Source organism: Xyrauchen texanus, chromosome 5 (genome assembly GCF_025860055.1).
Source record: "Xyrauchen texanus isolate HMW12.3.18 chromosome 5, RBS_HiC_50CHRs, whole genome shotgun sequence".
Lineage (NCBI taxonomy): Eukaryota > Metazoa > Chordata > Actinopteri > Cypriniformes > Catostomidae > Xyrauchen > Xyrauchen texanus.
This window is the reverse complement of record NC_068280.1, coordinates 19,571,672-19,590,711: the sequence shown is the minus strand read 5'-3', so window position 1 is coordinate 19,590,711 and position 19,040 is coordinate 19,571,672. Positions and strand designations below refer to the sequence as shown.

The 19,040-nt window shown below is 37.4% G+C and overlaps 1 protein-coding gene across 1 annotated transcript in view; it reads right to left on the bottom strand.

Annotated features, from left to right (window-relative positions):
- LOC127644395 (LIM domain only protein 7-like) overlaps positions 1-19,040 on the bottom strand; it is a 60,383-nt gene that overhangs the window by 33,794 nt on the left and 7,549 nt on the right. The window contains exons 5-14 of the mRNA XM_052127540.1: positions 17,023-17,129; positions 15,515-15,545; positions 14,468-14,581; positions 11,627-11,825; positions 10,360-10,516; positions 6,350-6,649; positions 3,722-3,751; positions 2,964-3,171; positions 1,711-1,847; positions 898-1,540 (exon numbers count right to left, since the gene is read on the bottom strand). Coding sequence (XP_051983500.1) covers positions 898-1,540; positions 1,711-1,847; positions 2,964-3,171; positions 3,722-3,751; positions 6,350-6,649; positions 10,360-10,516; positions 11,627-11,825; positions 14,468-14,581; positions 15,515-15,545; positions 17,023-17,129 — 1,926 coding nt within the window. The remainder of the gene's footprint in view (positions 1-897; positions 1,541-1,710; positions 1,848-2,963; positions 3,172-3,721; positions 3,752-6,349; positions 6,650-10,359; positions 10,517-11,626; positions 11,826-14,467; positions 14,582-15,514; positions 15,546-17,022; positions 17,130-19,040) is intronic.

Genomic DNA, 19,040 nt, shown 5'->3' with positions numbered 1-19,040 from the left:
TTTAGTAGTATATGGGGTGAGGGGTCACATTGTTTTCCTTTTCCGCATTAATTTGGTTCTTGTATCGTTTCACTCCAAGCATCATAGAGTATGTTACGTATGTTTTGCCACTGCTGTAGTCTTATGGAATTCTCATTAAAAATTACAATACATTTCTAGATAAATTACTGATTCAGGATCACGTCCAACTGTTCTGTGCGCATATTTACCTTTACAGTTCTTAGTAAATCAAGGCTAATTCAAAGTAAATGCCTTAACAATATTAAAACATATGAACTTTGCCTGCCCAATCATTTAAGTTTTCATAAATTTAAAACCTGAACCTATACATAAAACTGACATGTGCAGACCTCTAGCTCGCATTATCAGGTTGCAAACAACAAGAACTCCGTGTGAATGAGACACGACTGCTCCCTACTGATCATGTCTCCCCTGCGTTGCCTGACTGCGCATGATACCATGTGAAATTGCAGGATGCGTTTCTCTTTTACACACGTTTTTAAAAAGGCCACTTCTGTGAAGTAAAAGAAATCTGTGTGTTATGCAAAAGAATAAAAGTCATACAAGTTTGAGATGGCATAAGGGTGAGTAAATGAGGGAATTAGCATTTTTGTATGAACTATTCCTTTAAGTATGATGTAAGAGAAAACAAAATATAAAACAAAGACACAAAGCAGCAGATCACAGAAAGAGTGTAGTTGAAACTGCATTTTAAATCAGACAGACAGACTGCAGACTATGGGAAACAGCCACAAACAGCAAAAAGTCACAAGTCAGAATCAAAAGTCCTCATTGTAAAAGAGATAAGGAAGTGATAAGGAAGACTTGAGCAGTAGTGGAAATCCAGACATAGTTGAAGAAGAAAGCAAGTACTAATGTAGGAAGTATGGAACTTACAGCATATACTCTAGGTAATAAGGACACTTTGGAAGGTTTGGCTCCAAACGGTCTGGGTGTGACACCTGTTGAGAGCCGTGAACAACCTTCTGACCTTCTGAAACCTCTAGGAAGAGTAGCAGCCATCCTGTTCTGTGTTCCCCCTGCGTAAAAGTTTTCCAGCTGGTTGGCACAACGGTTCAAGTCTGGATCCTGCTGCTCTTGATCCAAGAAGGTCAGACTGGTGGGTGAACTTTGCTCTGGCCCAGCAGCTGCTGGTGGAATGAAGAATTCACTGGTGCTCCTTTGGGCTGTGTCAGGCATCTCTACATGAGTGCCACTGGTCAGACCAGAGGACATGCTGTCTGTGAGGGGTGAAGTAGAGGTAGTGGACCACCTTGTTTGACCTGTGCTGGTCATTCTGTACCCAGCATTGCTCATGGGTCCAGGCATGCTGGAGCTGGAAGAGTGTGAAGAACCAGCAACCGGTATGAATGCCTGATCCGATGTGAGAGAGCCCAGGTGGGTTCTCTCTCCCAGGGTTGCAGGCTGCAGACTGGACAGGGATCTTCTGGAGGTGCACTTGGTGTAGAAGGGATCTGTTGCTCTGGTGTAAGGCTGCACCTGTGTGGCAAGCATGTGGCAGCCAGTGGTCTCCTGTGCACTACAACGAGAGACAAAAGGGTGGAAGACAGGTGCAACGATCAAATGTCACTTTATTACACACAAAAGTGTATGAACTAAAGTATTGATGGTGCCAGACACACTATACAATCTTAATACAAAAAAAAAAAAAAAAAAAAGTAGATTTGAACAAGGTAGAAAACACATTACCTCTCCTCTGGCACTCCAAACAGCGGTGCAGTTTTGACGGCACTGGTCCCTCCCCAGCTGGTAACTCTGACCTCCTCTTGCTTCCTGTGGAGGTCAGAGTTTGTGCTCCGTCGTCGGTTCTTCCACCTACTCAGGTCCTAAAGTAACAAGTGAAAATAGACAGATAATAAAATACAGGAATGGGGAAAAAAGGATCTTCCAAAATATAGCATTTGTGTAATGTGTGAGATGGAAAAAAAAAATAATAATAATTTCTCTAACTCAGAGCCCCCTACAGTGGCAATTCAGGAATAGCAACAAACTCAAACATTTTGGGAAATGTATTATAAAATAACACACAGAACATGTTAAAATTACATGGGTGTTCTGAGAAATCACAACTGTATCGGTGACAGCCCTGGGCTCTCTAAATAACAAAAACAGTCCCTATGAGTGTGTGACACTACTGTTGGGCTAATCAGAAGACTTTGAGGCACTCGTTATTTTAGAGTATTCAGGTTTGCTGACATTAGTGGCCAAAAGTCTGGCAAAATCAGTGAAATAGTTAACATCTCTTACAGAGCATTTTAAGTGTGCAATTTCTGACAATTAGTAACATCAAACAGAACTGCAATCAGTTTGTTTGAGTGGGCCAACTGGATCAGATTTAACAACATTGGTTAAACCAATGGCATACTGGACTACTTGTCCAAAACAAAAATGGCAGACAGGGGAGGGTTTTTGAAATTTGTAATTTTGTTTGGAGTTGCTATTGGTGCAGAAATTATACACATTACATTTAAAGTCAGTATGAAATCAAAATCAACCCTATTTATTTTATTAATGCATTTTACTGGTCTTATTATGAACTATTCAGCAATGCAAATTTGCTTTTACATCAATCTTTAATCAAAATGTCATAACTTGACTCTTCCCGTTGCAATGGCTGACTCCTCTCTGATAACGTATGTAAGTGGTAGTCAGTTTTAACCCCGCCCCTTCAAGAGTATAAACAAACCAGCCGTCAAAGCAATTAATGCAGAGATGAAAAGGTTGCAGGCCAGCTGGCTTGAATTTAGGGAGAATAACAGCAAATTCATGGATGTGTTTTTTCTCATTCGACAAGCAGTTGTACTCAGAAACTCGTCACAATATGGAAATTGGTCACAACTTCCTTTTCATGCTGACTTTAACCCAATGATAAACAGAATTTGTTGGGTAAAACCATGCATTTCTGCAACCATGATAAATTGTGTTGAACAAGTGAAACTCACATCGTGCCACTTGGCTTCACTTTCCCTCATTCTGACTTGGATGCTCTGTAACTGCTCCTGTTGAACCCTCTGCATGGCTGAGGGTTCAAGGGTCAGCTCCCCAACAGATCTCTGGTGAACATGCCGTGACCCCAGTAGGTCTAAGTTGGAGCAGTTGTCAGATTCCTGTGGTATGGGCTCTAGTGTAATGTCACCCATTGATTTGCTCCTGTTGAGTGGTGAAACAGAGAACATCACTATATAAAAGACCAAAAGCTTTGAACCATTGCCATTTTCGGTTGCGTGTATAATTGTGTTTGACTGACATCTAGAGGTTAAATGAGGCCTGATACTGTACCTGTCTCTGCTTGAGCTGCAACAAAGCCAAGACCGCAACCAGCAGCGAAAAAGCAAACAGAGATAGGCCTGAACCAGCAGAAACTCAAACACACAAGTCCGATAAGCAATCCCAATTTGGTTACACATTGCTCACAAAGAAAATACCTTTTGAAAAATGCTGTAGGACTAATAGACCAATAGATAAGCTTATGCACAGCAGGTGACACGAGGCAATGCTATGTAGCATCAAGCACTTTGAAAAATGTTACATGATGGTCTATAGAGATTCCATTCTGTAATTTTCATTAGGATGATCTTGAGGAATATTTAAGATATTAAGCCCACATCATGAAAATCGCAAATGCAAAAGTGAAGCAGCTTTTCACTAGCACACGATGACTAGGCCACCAGTGAAGCAACATCAAAAACCCTCAACTCACCCAATGTAACGGGATCTTCTTATGGGCAATCTAGGAAACCATAGAAATATTACATTGTAAAATTCAAAGTCTTTATAGTAAAGTATAGATTTCCTACAGGGGAAGAGAGCATTAACTAAGCTAATAGAGATCACTTTGTCTAGTGTTTTAAGAAAATACATATAATATCCCCAGAGCATTACTTTAAGAATGAAATAGGATAGACATTTGAACAAAAGAACATCGAATGCTCACAGCATGAAAAATAAATAAACTTTTCAGGACTGCCCTTGCTGGTTTAAAAGAACGTTTTAAACTTGTTTGAGATGGCTCTTTAGACAGAGTGTACTTTCATGTCCATGTGTAATAATATTTACAGGACATACAGAAGTCCTCCTGGCAAGTGGGTGAGTCATTCACACAAATGATGCGTTTCTGAGCTGGTATATTTATTGACCCACAGAAGTTAATGCAAGTTCAAATTTAAGTGATGAAACTTCAGAGACTTCAGACTGTGACATGCCAGAGAAGCACAACGAATAAATGTAACATGAGGAACTGCAAACTTGATCAGAATTTGAAACTTTACACATTTATAAAAAGAGCGAAACAAAACCATATCCTCTTTTGTCGCTGAAAATCAGTTTCAGTAAGGCACACAGAAAGGGCCTTACCCCAGTTATATTGATGGAGGTCTTTTGCTTGTAGACAATAAAATGTAATGACTAAAGAAGTTGACCAACTCAGGTCATTTTCACATGAATCATACACCGCTTGAGCCAATTCATTTCAAACGTGTGCATAAATGTGGTGGGGCCGTAGGGGGTCAAACATTGCAATTAATGGGTCAGGCTCTGAGATTGGTTGGGTGTTCCCCATATAAGGAAAATGTTATAGCCTCCAGATGGCAACAACAGCTAGATTAGGCTTAAATCAAGCTCCACTAAAAAGAAAAACTTTTTTTTTATTACAAACATGCATAGTATATGCTGTATAAATTGCTTGTACTTGCTAAAATACTGATGAATCAATTTGTTCCAAACCAAGGCTTTAACAAAAAGAACAGAGCTTTTACCATTTCACTGATTATTTATGGTCTTAACTTCTCATACAAGCATTATCTGCATTTATTGGTGATACAATATCCTTCTTCACTTTTTAACATGAGACCTATACATTTCAAGAGTGTACTTTCTCTGCCACTAACTAAATTGCAAACAGTTTGAACAGCCCAACAAGGTGTTGGTTGATGTGGAAATTAAATATTTCTTCTTTTAAAAATCACAAATAAATATATATATATATATATATATACACACATTTCAAGGTTTCAAAAATTAGTGTGGAGTGTGTATCGGACTGAGTCTCAAAAGGAGTGTCGGGAACTGGGATCAGTTGAGAAGGTTCGAGTAGGTGAAACTAGCCAAGGAGTGATGTCAAAAACAGAGTTATCCTCAGCCGAATCAGATGTCTTTCGGCTAAATACAGGAGAGATAAAGTAAGAAGGAAGCAAAAGCAGAGAAGGAGGGAAAGACAAGGACATTTTATAAGAATATGTATAAGGAATGATATAAGATTATAGTACTGATGTATAATGCTGAGGTCAACAAGCACAGATAAATTTGACAATTTTTAAGATTTTGAAATATCCACTAAAACAATAACAGTTTGATCTGGACTAAAAACATTGTACTAAAAAATTTGATTATCCACAATTGTTTCCTTTTTTAGAATAGATTTAATCTCTGTAAAACAAATGAGTCTTTCTCCCGATGAGACAAACCTGAAGCCCTGCAGCTTCTTGTACCATGGTCTGTGCTGGGACCCTAGCCTGATCTTTCTCACATGTAGATCTTCCTCAGGGGTCCAGTATTTGGGCAGGAACTTGCCCGAATAAGAATTGATGGTGGTCTGATGTTCAGATAGAAGCACCCGTCGTGCGTAAACGTCGTCCAGCACAGGATCAGCATATCCTCTGTCCTCATCGGAGTCACTCATAACTTCATTCAGTTCTTGATGACGAAATTCTTCCTCCAAAGTGCCCGTTTCGGTGTAACTCAGTCCATTTTCAGAGTAGAGGGAAGACAACACACTGCTTTCCAAGAGAGAGCCATACGTATGAGAATAAATGCATCCAAAACAGCAGGATGAGCTCAGTTGTGCTCTATATCTTGAAGCAGCACATGCATGCAAAAATGTGTTAACCCGTTAGGCACTCCTTGTACTAGCGTTTCCTGCACTGCTCCGCTGCTGAATGATTGTTTATCATGTAAAGAATTTAAGACCAATTCTGGGGGCACCTCCTGCTGCATAAACAGAATTCTGCAGGAAACGCTGTCTTAGTTAGTTGAAGTTAGTGGAATGCACAGAAACATCAACCACTGTTATAAGGCTCACTGGGTGACAAGTATTCTGAAACCGAAGGATCGATCCAAGTAGTTCCATACTATTCCAATTAAGTTCTACCAGAGTAGAACTTCAGTTTTGGAAAACCAAAGCACAGCTTCAAAATAAATAAGCTGGTTTAAATCACAAAAGAGAGAAGTTGCCATTGAGAAACACAATTAATTAGCAGTTGGTTGTAAAAAGCTAAAATATTAGGGCACCACTGCAGACACATTCACTGCAAGAAACACTCTAAACTCTGACCTCTGGTTTGATCTCTGGGGTGGCATTGCAGCCAGCCTTGAGGCATCTGACAAGGTGAGCCATGACTTCCCAGTACTTGGGATCCCTATTGGGGTCTCCTTGGGACGTCTGGGTTTTAAAGGGATTGCAAAGTTCATGGGTGCTACGCAGTTTACAGAGTGAAATCTGCGACTGGCTAGGTCGTCCAGCTTGAGGTCTGGTTCAGGATGGTCCGAGTCACTGTCACTCTGGTAACTGCTTGCCCATTGGAGTAAGGCAGAAGCAGGACGGATGTCATGGCATAAGCCCCTCCCAGTTTCACTACAGTCAAAAGATGAGGTGGACAGACTAAAATAAAAAACATAGCACTATAGATGTGCTCTAACTAAACTATGACATCGTAACAATGAAGTGACTAAAAGACAATAATGTATTCCTATAAAGGGTCATATCATGAAAAAGAAAAAACCTTTCCGTTTTGAAATAAGTGTTTGATGTAAAAAATAAATAAAAAAAACTCCCAATTTCAACTCAACTCCACCCTCAGGCCAAAACAGACAAATATTTCAAACTAGGGCTGTCAGACTTATTTTTACAAAATTTTTAAATGACATAATATGCCGATTGATCAAATTTATCACATATTGCTGAAAAAGGTCCTCAAAATAAAGATAATTCAATATATAATAAAAATAATTATAACTGTTTTATATATATATATATATATATATATATATAAAAAACATAATAATGTGAGATATTACATTATTGTGGCAGATGAGTAAAGCATTGATTAGACAACACAAAAAAAAGTTATTTTTGAAGTCAATACACTTTTTGGTTCATTTACAAATCATTGAACATAAGCCTATAATTTTTAAATGATAGGCCTATTTTTTAAAAAAAAGAATCACGGCAGCCAGAATAAACAAAAGAGTAAACTTTTTTTAGAAAAAAAAACATTTACAATAAACAAAGAAAATGAAGAAAAAAGCTTAAAACAACAAAAAAAGCATTTGTCTTCTAGCTATAAAAACACCAGGGACCTCTATTTTGATATTGTTGTGTCACAAACATGTAAGGGAAACATTTTTTCTCTTTCAATAATTTCTAAAATATCAGAAAACAAACATTATAAAGCTAATTTTATCACATTTACTATCAGCAGTCATGTGTCAGCATTTTGTCATCAACCTAAATGTCTGGTTATGGGGTCTTTCGATATGATTTTCATCACCTCTAGCCATAATTGACACATTTTTTTAAGATGCTGTGTAAAGTTAAATATAGTTTAAAAAAAAAATGCATCTTGAGACCACTCAAGTTTTCTTTAAACAGCTGTTGGTTTGTTGTCTGTACAGCTGTGCGGTACCTGTAGTGCTAGAGCGGCACTTACTTCCCCCTGCTGACTGAGAATCACAGAAACACAGAAGTGGCACTTCAAGCTTGAATTGCTACATTGGTAGAAAAATTCCTTATAAATACGCAGTTATTAGCGGTGTAATTTTTTCTAATTTATATTATTGACAGCCTGAATACAAACTAAAATGCAAAACGTCTTGATGTCATGTCACACAGATGAATAAAAAAACTTGACCACCCAAATCTATAAAATCAACAACGCATATTCAGTGTCTACCAACTTGGCCAACCCAGTCACAGCAAAGTGATTAGAAGATAAATACTATTAGTATTCCTAAACACCAGGGGACAAATTCATTAATCTTCTAGTGGTCAAGTTCTTATGATAAACTAAGTAGTTCGTAAGAATGCATAAATATAAAATTTGATTTATGTTCAGGAAACATTTATCCCCTTTTCTCCCAATTTGGAATGCCCAATATCACTACTTAGTAGATACTCTTGGTTGCGCAGTCACTCACCTCAACCCGGGTGGAGGAGGACAAGTCAGTTGCCTTGACAGTTGAGACAACTAATCTGCGCATCTTATCACGTGGCTCAATGCGTATGACACTGTGGAGACTCACAGCATGTGGAGGCTCAAGCTAGTTTCCACAATCCATGCACAACTTACCACGTGCCCCATTGAAAGTGAGAAATCACTAATTGCAACCACGAGGAGGTTAGCCCTTGTGACTCTACACTCCCTAGCAACCGGGCCAATTTGGATGCTTAGGAGACCTGGCTGGAGTCACTCAGCACGCCCTGGATTCGAACTCGCAACTCCAGGGGTGGTAGTCAGCATCAATTCTCGCTGAGCTACCCAGGTCCCCGAAACAAACTATTCTGAATGTTTTTCTTAAATTAGAAAATATTAGTTAAGAAACTTTTCTGATCATTTAATTACAGCAATGAACATGTCAAAATGTAATACAAACTTTGCGAAGATGTTGCGGCAGCGAAAGGAGCAGCAGAAATACATTAGACCTGACAGCAATACCTAGAAGTAGGGCTGCACGATTATAGCAACAATCCTAATTGTCAATTATTGCTCTTGATATTGTAATCGCGATTATTAAATGTTGATTATACATTTTAATTACCGTGACATCACAAAGTAACTAACTGTGTGGTTCTTCAGAGAAGCGTATTTCAATGGTGGATATTGCATTGTAATAATGTTTAAGGTAAGGCAAATTAAAATTATTGTAAATTGATATCCATGTTATAGAATCAATTTAATTATTGCTAAATTACTGCTTAAATTATTAGTCCACATACAGTAAATAATATGGCATATTCAATATTCAAACTTATTAACAGCGGATTTAAATCGACCAAGTTACTCTGATCAGTAAGACCTCTGGTGGCTAGACAGGGCACCATTCATCCCATTAGATCTTCAATGGTGATCTTGTTCATGTAAAATCATCGTTAGATCATTTTTGGCCTCAGTGGTTGCACTTTGGAAATTAAAAAGTCATTTGCGATCAGAGCTTGTGCGATTCATAATTTTAAATCTACCAATACCAGCTGCGTGGCAAATGGGTCTTATAGGAGCAGACGCGATATCAATGACGGTGATTCCTGAAATATGCTATTCATGCCATATTCTTTATGTTGGCTATACCTCCAAAACACACTTAGAACAGTTAATCTGAATGACTATTGCTTTTTTGTACAAATCCAATTCACATTGGCCTACTTATTAACATAAAACAAAACTGTTATTACATTTTTAATAAATTGAACATAGAAATCGAGCAACGTGACAAACTCTCCCATTACAATGACTGCTGTCACTCATTGCAGGATTACAATGTTTGAGATCTGCATTTCGTTGCGAGCTCAATGACGCTCCGCACACTGTTCTGCATTCTCGCGAATGCGCTCATTAAAAACAAAGCGGTGTAATCAGCATAATAAATCAATTATTTCCGCCGCATCTGTGCCTTGATTAGAACGGGAGCATTTTATTTTAGTTGTGTTGCTCATTTGCAGTGTATTTAACATCTACGTTCAAAGAGAGCAGTGCAATACGCAATAAATTCACTTTTAAAAAGTGTCAGGTGAGGTTTCTTCATTATTAACTAACGTGTGCTGCGCAAACAGAGCAAGAACATAAAACCTGCGCATTAGGATCAATTAACATTACAGACAGTACGGAGGACTAATTTGATGTGGCTCTGATTGGCCATTGCCGTTTCATTGCTCAACGGACATGTTAGTGATTGTTTAGAATATTTAACAGCTGCAAAAATTTGTAAATAGACTCCACTGACGCAACAGGAGCATACTAAAAATCAAACGCAGTAATCGTCGGTTTTCACGATTACATAATCGTGGCAGCCGTAATCGCTATAAGTTTTTCGATTAATTGTGCAGCCCTACCTACATGTAACCTTTGTTACTAGGTTCACACGCAACAAGTGTGTTTACAGAGAAGACTTTCAAGTTTAAGTCACAAAAACCTTCTTGTTTAATTCTATAACATTAGGAGGACCTCAGGGAAATTTATAAAATGATATTTATGATATGACCCATTTAAAAAGCTTAGCAAAACTGATCATCCAACATTTTTATGCAAAGTCATTTTTTAAATCAAAGTGAGAAAGGGGAGAGTTTCATACCTAATAAGGGGACCTGTATAACCCCTGCCCTCCAGGTGCTCCACCCTCTTCTTTCTCAGAGCAGACGGAATGTGCATCCTCTCTCTGTTTTGGAAATCACCCTTACTGCCATCAGCCATCCTGAAACAATGTTCTGCTTCTGCGTCACTAAAGCAACCTAGGAGTGTGGAGATGTGAGCGTTATGAGGAAGAAAATTGGATAAATAATAAAAAAATAAAAAAAGACAAAGAGAAACTATATATAACTACTGATTACTATGAACAAATGCTTTGCCTTTCATGGAGTATTTCAGTCCCTCTTTAGGTACATGCCTTACATCACATGGCATCAGCTCTGCGCATTAATAAATGGGTGTGAAACTATTGGGAATGTCACACCTACGTGTATGGAATGGGTAAAGGGACAAAGACTGGGTGCTGAACTTCATTACCAAGTATTTGAGAGATGCAATATCGAAGTCAGAAAGTAAACAAGACTGCGTTTTTTTTTTTTTTTTGTGATTTCCAAGCGACAGTATGGAAATAAAATGGAAACAAAGAAAATAAAGGTATATACATCTATACATATACATTTCCCATTAATATTTTTCAGAGGAGGAAAAAAAAAAAAAAAGAGAGATTGACCACAACTCAAGTTAGCAAGACGATGAAACATGTGACATTAGGTCAACAAACACTTTCTATTTGACCAAATGCAAACTTAGAATGAGCCAAAAATATACAGGTACACTGACTCATTTCATTAGAATGTCCATACAGATCCTTCTAAAATACCTAGGTTGTGTAACAAAAAGGAATGATATTCTCCCATGTTATTATAGTTTCCTTTTTCTTTTGACTGCTTTACACTACTTCTATGGCCCGATGATGAAGCAGGAATTTCAGTTGTTGTGTAAAGCACCAAATCCAATTAAAATTAATATAAAAATGAGAATAATAATAAAAACATAAAAAATACAAAAAGCACAATATAGCAATATTTTTTTTATATCAATACACATCAAAATAAACATAATATACAAACATTATTGTATGGTGATCCAAATATCAATATAGCCACGTCCCTGATGATTATTACCACTACAGATTGATCAGCCACAAGAAAGCAGCCTTCACACAAAACTTACCAGTGTAGAGCATGTGACATGTACAAAAATATGGACCGGACACAATTTTGTTAATAAAATATCCCCAAAGAAAAAAAGATTAAAAAAAAAAAAAACACTGAACTAATTATTAATAAAAATAATCAAATATATACTCTTGCCTTCACTGCCGGCTCTGAGGGTGCTGTCTGATGCCAAACTGAGTGTGCGAGACTCCACTGAGTCCAGGCTCTCAACGGAGTCTTCTCTCCTGTAGCCTGGCTGCTTCAGACTGAACAGATCCTCCCTGTCAGAGAACCAGCCCTCTGCGTAGCCACTGTCCCTTACACTCGACTTACAGTGCACAGACTCCTCTAGAGCCTAACAGATGATGAACAAAGAGGCAAAAGAGCGTGTTTTATTGAATAAAAAGCTCCAGTGGACTCTTACAGTGGTCTTTCATTTCACTGAACTTAGAACTGACATACACACGGAGGGATATGTTGATCAGTGCATTGATAATTACCATTCAAGGACCATTACCAAAGTTATGCCCGAGTGATCCATTTTGTCAGCGGCCAAAATTAATGAGGAGTTCCGGATTTGCACAACGTCTTTACTGAGAACACACAGAGGGTGTCCAAATCTCAAGGGACTCAAATTAAACAGCCAACAGTTTGAATAATTTATTTAATTTGACTGAAAAGTGGCTCGTTGATCTTTTGGATCTATTACAAGACACAATAGCACCTAATTCAGGTGATTTAACAGTTTAAATGGGCCATCCAAGAATATCAAAATTCTATGAATTCAGATATAGTTCAGTAACAAAATACAACAACTCGAAACAAAAAAATAAAACTAAACAAACACACAATTGCCAGACTAATGACACTCATTGACAGACGGTGATCAACAATATCAGTAAAATGGCAAAACGTCCGTTTTTTTTCTCCTCGACTCGTCAACCTGTGCCACACACACACATGCAGCGGAGAAAAAGGTCAGAAAGAAGCAAGGTGAGGGGGTCTGACATAAGTGAGTGTGTATTAAAGCAGGGTTTCTCAACTGGTGAAGTGGGTCGCAGGTCTATTCGGACTGGGCCGCGGACAGCAGGGAATGAACAATGGTATGGTTCTCACACTGAAGATATTTTGGCAGCCGCCCAAGTGATAGCCTACTTCGGACTGCTGAGGCAGATTTAATGATAATCTCGTAAATGGCTGAAAGGCTTCTCATCTGCACTTTTGCACGAGTGTAATGGAACCAGCTCGCGATCATGATCTGCTCTTCTCTCTGATGCATGCATGCAACAACGGGGCTTCCCTCGATATTGCGGAGCGCAGACCTCAAAACTGATGTGACCAATTTCAATTCTAGTGAGACTTTTCTAGTTTAAAGCGTTACGGAGGAAGTCAAGACAAACCTCTCAAACAATAGGAGGCTCTGACATGCCAAACAGCACTGAGGAGGAAAAGAGCAACACTCTTATGCGCCAAAACAATTCACTAAAATCATTACACATCACCTTTACAAAAAATGTTCACAATTTTACATGAGTAAATGTTATATTTGACAATAGTTTCATATTAAATAATATAAACAGGTAGAAACTATTAGACCACATTTTATATCAGCAGTGGTAGTTGTAGTTAAAGTTTCAAGATGTGTTTTAGCTAGTATTTATTTTTTTCATAAATATTATAATTTGTTATTATTATTACTATTATTTAAGACTAGCTACACTGACCCAACCATGGTAATGAGGAGCCTTTCCTCCTGGGTAATATATTTATGTTCTGTTTGAAATTAGGAAACAAGTGGGATAATAATGGGCTCATAGAAGTAAATATGCTCTTCACTTTTTAAAAGGGGGGAGAGAAAACTTCCTGTTCCTTTTGTTTTCGACGTCAACAACAAAAATAATGTCACTTGATGCATGTAATTGTACTTGAAAACCATGAACAAAACTATGCAACATAAAAGGAAATGCGACCCAGGATACGTTATATACAGGTTACGTTTTTATTATGGTGGGTCGCCACTTGATTTCTAATGTAAAATCTGGGTCCTGAAGAATTGGGAACCAGTTGAGAAACCACGGAGTTAAAAGGTACAGACAGGAGAAGTATGGCTGTGCTGTCGTGCACCTACAGTATATGTTAATGATTACTAATCATAGGACATTAAAGCTCACACAGCTGATGTTATTTTTTATTTAGTAGTCATTTAACATGCTATGCTAACATGTAAACTAACATGCTTTAGTTATATAACATGTTATAGTTACATGCTATTTTTTATCATGTTTATAATTTGGTTTATTAATATTATATATTAGCTTTCTTATTTATTTTCAAAAGGGAGACTTTTTTTTGTGAAAACAGAATGTTTTTATTGTTTTGGTTGAACAAACACTTATTGAAACTTGAAACCATTTTTTTTTTTTTTACACATTTTAAAAAAAACAAAAATAAATGGTTTCAAGTTTCAATAAGTGTTTGTTCAACCAAAACAATAAAAACATTCTGTTTTCACTCCTTTAAAGGTAATTGTAACTGATAATAATAATAATTGTGTAATAACATATACCATGAAACTGTGATATTTTCCAAGACGTTATCGCACCATGAAAATCTCATACATTGCAACCCTAGTGAAGGATGAGTGCTTAAGAGATTAAACTGCTCATTTCAATGAATATACAACCTATGAGGAGACAAACATCAACATAGACTTTAGGAAATATTTAATGTTGCTTGAATTTGTGCAATATTTATACTGTGGAAGGCTTTGTTTGAAAAATGTCAATAAAGCATTATATTGCTACATATTGTTTTGTTTTCTTTCCTAAGATGCATTTGACAAGGTTGTATGTTTGTATGCATGTATGTAGATATATATAGTCAAATTTTAGCACTTTCAAAATCTGTGATCAATCACGATTAACTACAAATTATTATGTGATTAAAATCACAATTAAAAACTTTATATCAACTAACACACACACAAAATAGAAATACCTTGGATAATGCTATGCCCAGCAAACCTTCAAAGGCTTTCAGGTTTAGCTGTGGTCCAGTGTAAAAAGGGTCAGCCTGGGCCTTCCTCCCCAACCAGTATATGGTGATCAAAACCTGTACATGAATGGATGAGAAAAATATTTTTATACAAATGGGTTCAATATCTTATTTAAAACAGATGTAAAACTGTACTTTTCCTGAATAGGCTTTCTTAAATGTAAAGTTGAAATTAAATTATCTTATTTCTAAAATTAGCCCAAAGCCTAGCCCGACTACTGTCGGTTATGAATGGCTGTGTACCAGCATTGTCCATATTTTCATCTAGAATCTCTTTCTCCTCTCTCTCTCTCTCTGCAGAGCAGAACTGTGACATTACACACAAGAGACACTGAAGACAACAACGGTCTGGTGATGCCAAAGTGGGTTTTTAGTGAATATGTATGAGGAATCAAAAAAAGAGGAGACATCAGTATTTGTAAACAAGATAACTCTCCTTTCATTTAGCAGGTTTGCTTGCTTGCTTGCTTTTATTACCAAGAAATAACGAAGATGTATTGTGCCTGAAGATGCAGTGTACCCCAAACTGCTCATTTACATGCAATGCATTTTCTTTGTATAACCATATACAAATGCAGACAATAATGAGTGCCATGGAGAACCATCAGAGATGATCTCAAGCTCAATGGAGAAACATTTGACAATCGAGCAACAATCTGTGGGTACCACACCAAAACACACACTCCTACATGAAACAAACCATTCTTATTTGGAAATTCCAGCCAGCAATTAAACCACAGAATGCATGCAAAGCAGGCTTTAAAATATCCACTTTTAAATGGACACAGCATTGATGCCTTCAGAAGAAAACTGATGAGATAACAGTACATATTAAACTGTTTGGTATGCAAACTAAAAAGTAAAATTCAAAATTCAGTCCAAAGCAATGACAAGCCCTGTGGCATAGACTGAATTCATACACAACTTTAACTTTTTGTAGTTGGTTTACCATTAACAAGTCTAAAAGCTTTTAAAAGTAGAAAAACGTACATTTTTCAGTCTCCTGCTGGTCTCTTCACGCCTGAGCAAAAAGAGAGAGGTTGGTTAAATGTGACAAACATTCACTGACAGACAGTAACAGTCCTAGTAACTAAATCTATATCTCAATAACATTAGTTATTGATATAAATGGATCTCACCAATCATACAAGTTTTACAGATGACTACTCATCAAGAACACTTTGTAGACACTAATGTAACATATAAAAGACAAATCAACAAGAGCTAAAAGGAAACCGTAACCTATCTGAGAACAAAAGATTTGTTCCCAAAGCCTGCTGACAGTGGACATGTGAGCCATCTGTTTGTAACCATGGACTAGCAGACATAATTTTACAGAGGAATGCCACTATTTAAACACCATGATACATAGTGGATTACACAACAAAGGATCAAGTTCTTAAAAATAAGTCAGACAGGATATAAGAAACAACACTTAAAGTTATTAAGTTAGTGTGTATATAATCTAGTTGAGCCCTATGTCAACAGGACATAGCTCTCATATCCACTATAGCTTTCCCATATGGTTTAAAGTAACAACCATATGGGGCTAAATTTAGGAGTCACGGTGCCCCAGCTCCACCCTCGTGGCCTCTCGCCCCTCTACAAGGCCAATGGTGGGGACATGATTTAATGTTCAGAAGGGTTGAGTCAGGACCCGAGGAAACCTACAAATCAGGTAATGTGATGAAATGACAACAAATGTTTTTAAAACACAATCTAGAAAACAAGGTATCATTTATCCAGCTTTAAGCATCCTGTGTCATTTAAAATGAATAATCTATTTCACATTTACACAGTTTGAGTATGTTGTCCCTGAAATAGGTCTCTAATATATCTCTTTGAACAAGTTTAACCATTATCCACCAGCAGAAAACCATTCAGTAATTGGATGTTCTGAAGGAAGTTGGTTGCAATCATTGACATGTTTTAATGCCAAGAATGTGCCACATTTTCGCCAGCCCTGATTTGCATGATGACAGATCACGAGTTAAAGTGTCATGCCTGACTGCTCTGCAATTTAAATGCCATCAGATTTCATTCAAAATATTTCCATAGGGCATCTTTAATGAAACATGGCTCTTGGTTGGTCATGTCTCTGAGTTTGAGTTTATTGTTGGACAGATAATGTGTGACATGACCCAATGATGGGTCCATCCGGCCTAGAAATGAAATCTGATGACAAACACCATTCAAATGAACCCTCTTCCAGTAGTGACAAGTAGGACTTTTTTTAAACCTGCACAAACAACGATATGCAGTGATCATACTGCATAAATATAAACACATGGGTATGTGATCAGATATATTCAAGCTTTATTGGAGAACACAAAAATAATAAAAAGGGAAATGCTGACAACACATTCAGCTGGCAAACTGCACTCTCTGAGATATAGTACTATACTGTATGTCTTACAGTCATTTACTTCAATGTTACAATGAACACAGAAACAAACCACCAATAAAAATGTCCAACGCTTTCACTGCTCTCTGCTTACCTGACAGTCACGCGGTTGGACACATCCTGCAGATCTCCAGGATGGAAGAGCTGAGATTCGTTGAGACCTAGTTTCTCACATGCCTTGAGAAACACATTCACATTATCCTGTGAATAACAGGTTAGATGTTTATTTGTCAGAATTCCCCATCATCCTCAAAGTTCAAGCACTCAGTGAAATAATGCAACAGGTACAAGGCAGACGAGCTTGTGTGGCGAGCAGATGGGCTGGTTGAACTGAGAAGGTGTGGGAACGGAGGAAGACGGGTGTCAAATTCTGTCTTACAAAATTCTCAACACTTAAACTGGAATCCTCAGTGTACATTCCTTCACATTTTCACCATAAGTACACTGTTTATACATGCATACCTGAACCAATTGATATTAAAGGAATAGATAACCCCAAAATTATAATTTTCATCATTTACTCAAATTATATCTCTCTTTTTCAGCTTATTGATTGTCACAATATATTTAATACATATCTTAAGTACGTTAATGCACTCTTACTACATTATATCTTTATGTGGAAGAAATAGTAAGAGTAGTATGCCATTCTAAACCCTGCCAGCATATCAGCCTTCATGCGAACACAGAAGAGTGCATCACCCGGTTACACTGAAGTGCACAGTAACATGTAGACTATTGATTGTGTAATTGCAGCCATTTGTAGTTTAATAAATCACATATGACCATATCACAATTTTGATTAATTAATTAACTAATGCTGCTCTGAAGGATAGTGAAATTAGTCTAATGATTCACCCTTTAGGAAATCATGTAGCCAAATAAAAAGCACATTAAAATAATTGCTATATTTATATTTCCTATCTACATCATATTACGATGATATCACAGACAGCTATACACAGTATGCATTTATTCTCTGCAGGTGACTCTTACTGATCAGGAAATTCACCCTCACCTCACACTGCCTGCCCGTATGCTTGACGAGCACACAGGAACATATCTCACTCACAAGGTTTACATTAAAGTGTCATGAAATCCCCCTAATTCAGCACCAGTCGTTCACACCTTAGACTTAAAAAAGGATCATGAAAAGATGCAAAATTAAACAAAAGCTAAGAGTGTTATGGGGAATTTTGCTGGATCAATCATGGGAAAAATGTTTGAATATGAAGAACGAAGAGGATACAACAACGCAGCGGCGGTAAACCGTGTTGACCAAAATCCTGGAGACCTAAATAAATAACTTTTGCAATTTACACAATGTAAAATAACCCCAAAAAAGAGACTTGACATCTTTAAACAAGCCACCATGTTATCCTCTCTATGATCAGACATTCATTCCATTGTCTCTTCTCTGTATGCAGCTGTAAACACACAGCTAACAAACATTTTCGCTCCAGTCTGGTTATCGACTGTGGTTACTCATTCTGACAAGTGATTCCGATCTCACCAAAGTGTTTAGTGTAAAACGGTGCTCTCATATCTGGGCCAGGAACCGCTGTCAAATCCGCATGTAATTTTGAATTCTCCACTATAATGCAAGCTCATATATGTGGCAGAACAGCAATTGGATAGAAGCCTTCCTTCACATGAACAATGTGGAGAAGCGCTCAGAATAAAATGACATATTAATGTGCCCTACCACTAATCACATTTAGAGTTTACCTCATATTTTATGATGTTGCTTCAAGTTTTGTTCACAACACGAGGGTGTGCTTGCTTCCAGTCAAATGAATGCTGATTAAAACGGAGTGAGATCACACGGTGTGATCGTGACTTTATTGTTGCTGTGAAGGGAGACTTCCAAAGGAGACTTGTTAGATACTTGGCTGAAACCAACATGAGCATGTTTTAGGGTTGTTTCAATACCAAAATTTTGGCTTCGTTATGATACTTTCAGCCCTGGTACCTCAGTATCGATACTATAATCAACAAATACAAATCCTCAGAATTTTTATGAAATTGCACCGAAAATGATGACAAAAAGAACTGCATATAGTCTTACAAATTAAGTGCTCCCCATTAAAAAAAAAATAATTCTGGATTCCA